The sequence below is a fragment of the Myotis daubentonii genome, chromosome 10, assembly GCF_963259705.1.
Source record: "Myotis daubentonii chromosome 10, mMyoDau2.1, whole genome shotgun sequence".
NCBI classification, from domain to species: Eukaryota; Metazoa; Chordata; class Mammalia; order Chiroptera; family Vespertilionidae; genus Myotis; species Myotis daubentonii.
The window spans coordinates 18,987,376-18,991,800 of NC_081849.1; the positions used below are offsets into that span (position 1 = coordinate 18,987,376).

The 4,425-nt window shown below is 37.6% G+C and overlaps 1 protein-coding gene across 1 annotated transcript; it reads left to right on the plus strand.

Moving 5' to 3' along the window:
* Nucleotides 1-390: 390 nt before the first annotated feature.
* On the plus strand, nt 391-4,109 carry SPAM1 (sperm adhesion molecule 1). The gene is made up of 3 exons (XM_059656054.1): nt 391-1,344; nt 1,961-2,050; nt 3,642-4,109. The coding sequence occupies exons 1-3, from the start codon at nt 391-393 to the stop codon at nt 4,107-4,109; spliced, it is 1,512 nt and encodes a 503-aa protein (XP_059512037.1).
* The last annotated feature ends 316 nt before the right edge of the window (nt 4,110-4,425 follow it).

The following is a 4,425-nucleotide window of genomic DNA, read 5'->3' on the forward strand; positions in this document are numbered from 1 at the left end:
TGTTAGCGATTATAGGGGTTGTATCATACATACGAGGAAATGACTTCATTAATTCAAATACAGGAGTCTTCCATCTTCAAAGATTGAGTTAAACTCCCTGTACTCAAAGTTAAGAATTTGGTAAAGCTTACAATCTCTGATACAGAAATGCAGTATAACCACAGATTCGATATTTCTTCCTTTTTCAGTTATAGATGCAGCAACTTGCAATATCTCCCTGAAACAGGAAGCAGGAAGAATAGTATTGAAAAGTAATATCGTTATATACCTTTACCCATCAAAGAGGCTTCATTCCACGAGTCTGTCTCCCGTGCCTAAATCTTGCATCAAACATTGGATAAACCAAAGTGTGTAGGAAGAGATGTGATTCTTGCAGTCATTCTCTTTGCCATGGGAGTGCCAAGGTTCAAGTATATCTTCTTTAGGAGCTTTGTTGGGTCCAGTGGAGCATTTCAGGTTGTGTTCCTCTTCCTTCTGATCCCATGCTGCTTCACTAAGGACTACAGAGCAACCCCTATGCTCCCCAATGTTTCTTTCCTCTGGGCCTGGAATGCCCCAACTGAGCCTTGTCCTAAGAAGTTTCATGTGTCGATAGATTTGAGCCTCTTCTCTTTAATAGGAAACCCCCAAAAAGATGCTGTAGGACAACCGGTCATATTATTTTATGTTGATAGACTTGGCTATTATCCTCATATAGATAAGAATGGCAAAAAAGAGCACGGAGGAATCCCCCAGATAGGTGACACACAATTGCATCTGGCTAAAGCTAAGAAAGACATTGAGTTTTACATACCAAAGGACCAGCCCGGCTTGGCCATCATTGATTGGGAAGAATGGAGGCCTATCTGGGCAAGAAACTGGAAACCTAAAGATATTTACAAGAATGAGTCTATTCTGCTGGTTCAGCGACACAATCCAGCATTTACTCTCGAAGAAGCCACCGATAAAGCCAAAGAAGAGTTTGAAAAAGAAGGAAGGAAATTCATGGTACAGACTTTGAATTTGGGAAAAAAACTTCGACCGAAATACTTATGGGGTTTTTATCTTTTTCCTGATTGTTACAATCATCAATATACTAAACCCAATTACACTGGGGTGTGCTTTGATATAGAAAAGAAAAGAAATGATGAACTCAACTGGTTGTGGAATGAAAGCACTGCCCTTTTCCCATCCATTTATTTGAATACCCACTTAATTAATTCTCCTAAGACTGCACCCTTTGTCCGGAACCGTGTTAAGGAAGCCATTCGGGTTTCTGTAGTACCCAATGAAAAAAGCCCACTTCCGATTTTTATATATACTCGCCCAGTTTTTACTGATGATTCTTCAAAATACCTATCTCAGGTAAGCAAATCAAGGCATGAGGACTATGAAATAGAGCCCACAAATAGAGTGTGATGGAATTTAACATCATTAAAACATTTTTTAATGAGAATTTGAGCTAAACTGACAATGATATGCCGGAAGCAAAATATCAAATGCTCTGGAGAATAAAAGTTTTGCAGCTTAACATCATTTTTGAAGGGAATGAAACTTAGCTTTTAATATCCTTTAGGAATATGCACATATATAGTTCTGCATTATCACATGCATGTAAAATAAGAATACATTTCATTTTAATGCAAGCATCTTAGCAATCATGGGAGATTAGGTAGTATAGGCCATATATTTTCTCAGTTTTTTTTTTCTTTCTTTCATGGGCCTGCTCTGCTGTCAATAGAAGTAACTAAAAATAATAGAATACCTGTATTTTTTAATAGTAGGGTAGTAGTAGTGTGAAAGATGGAACTATATAGTGGGGAAAACAAAAGAAAAATTGTATTTCATAATACATGGAAATTATGTAAAATTTAAATTATTATTGTTGGGTCATCATTCTTAACTTTGGTGTTATTATCCTACGTATAACACTTTTATTTTATTATGCACATCTGCTAACTTTTTCTGTCTCATTTGCCAGGAGGACCTTATACATACACTTGGTGAAACCATTTCTCTAGGTGCCTCTGGACTTATAATCTGGGGGAGCCTCAATTTAAGCCACAGTGTGGTAAGTTGAATTGATAAGACATAGATGCAAACATTTCTACTTTTAATGTTTTTGAGGATTGTTGAGGTATTAAGTAATAAAATGAGCACTATACTTGGCACACAGTAGGAGGTGCTTAATACTGGCTGACTAAATCATACTACCATTGTGCGGTTATTTTGGGGAGCAGAAAATATTGTACTTGTTTTTCAGTGAGAAAACAGAAATTCAGTGAGACTAATTGAAGTTCTCTAGGACTACAGTCCCAGTCTTCAGACAGTGTTTGGTGTGTGTGTGTTTTTTTTCTTTTCTATTACACCATGCTATAGCTCTTTTCAAAAGAATGAATGCATTTATTCATTCTTTCACTCATTCAACGACTCTTCATTAAGCACTGCTTTATCCACTTAGTCATTTAGTGATTTGGTGACAGTTTTATTGCAATGGTCAGCAAGCAATGTCCATAGGCCAAATCTGGCCTACTGCTTGCTTCTTCCTGTACATGAGCTAAGAGTGATTATTTTTTTAAGTATATTTTATTGATTTTTCACAGAGAAGAAGGGAGAGAGATAGAGAGTTAGAAACATCGATGAGAGAGAAACATCGATCAGCTGCCTCCTGCACATCTCCCACTGGGGATGTGCCTGCAACCCAGGTACATGCCCTTGACCGGAATCGAACCTGGGACCTCTCAGTCCACAGGCCGACGCTCTATCCACTGAGCCAAACCAGTTTCGGCTAGTTGTGTATTTTTGAAGTGGTTGTGCGAGGCAGCAATTTCCGGTGTTTACCTTTGCCGCCATCTTGGTTTTTCAAGTCTCTCCTATGTTTTTAAAAAGACAGTGTCCCAGTTTTAGAATGCACTAATATCAAGAGGAATAATTTAATTCCTCATCACTCATACTCGGCGAAATAAGTATATTTGGAAAAGAGTTGTTATAATGCATCCATAACCCGAGCTATACATAACATTTAATGTAAAGAATACTTAGTTGCACCTTTGTAGTTGTTTTGACCTAGCAATTAAGAAGTCCCTCTCTCCAATGCTGTTTAAACTTATCTGACAAGTTTTAATAAGTGGTACTTATTACATTGATTTATAATTTCTTGAAGGCTAACTAATAATATGCTGGGCCCTGGGTTAAACACTTTTATACACCTCATCTCTTTTTTATCTTGGGGTAGATGCTATGATTATTCTTATTTTACAGATGATGAAGCTAAAGCACAGCCAGGTTAATTCATTTGCCCAAGGTCACCCCGATAGGAAACTAAGTTCACTGGGAGTCCAATCCAATCAGGGAAGACGGGCTCCAGAGCAGATTCTGCCCCCCCCCCCACTAGTTTATAAATTATTAAAGAAGACCAAGGCTAAGGTATGTTAAGCCTCAATCAGTCAATTATTTCAGTGGCATGAAATAACATGTGAAACTTATAAATGTTAACAAAAACCAGAATAATTTTGTTAGTCAAGGTAAAGAAGATACAATAATTCTTGATGCTTGCTGGGTCTGTTTTTTCATGTTTCCTTAGCAATTTCCTATTGCAGTGAATAAATTCACATATGAACTAAGTTGGATTTTGATATGCTGACCTTCTTATAATTTTACAGGACACCTGCAAAAAACTACACGATTACATGGTTACAACAATGAATCCTTACATAATCAATATCACCCTAGCAGCTCTAATGTGTAGCCAGGTGTTTTGTCAGGAGCAAGGTATGTGCACAAGGAAAGATGCAGATTCCAGTGAATATCTCCATCTGAACTCAAAGAATTTCATTATTGGAAGTTTCGGAAATGGAACATTTGGAATAGTAGGGACACCCACGATGGATGACCTGAAACAGTTTGCTGAACATTTTCAATGCAGCTGCTATTCCAACACCGACTGTGAGAAGGAAGTTAATTTCACACAAACAATTACTGTCGATGTATGTATGATAGAAGATGTTTGTATAAAAGCCATTGTAAAGTCGAAAAATGAAATATTCCATTCAAGTGCAAGTTTAGTGCTCTTTTTATTATTTTTAATTGTTTTGGAAAACGAATACTCTGGCATGCCAATAAGACTTTGAAGGTATCAGAGAAGAGTTTTGAGAGTGGCATGGAAGAGATCATAGGTTTATGGCTTTGAAGATGAGTAACAGTGAGGTGTGTGGGAACATGAGACAGAAGGAACTTCAGGAGGAACATTGAGTGTGGTGTTGACAGTGGTGTACAGAAGATCATGGCCAAATGATGACTTTACAATAAAGGCACTCTCAAACCTCTTGACCTGCTCTATTTTTTTCCATTCACACATATCATAACATTTTACCCCCCACCAACTCTGTAATGTGAGCATCATGAGGACAGGTTTAGGTCTGTCTGACTTGCTGCTATATCCACAGT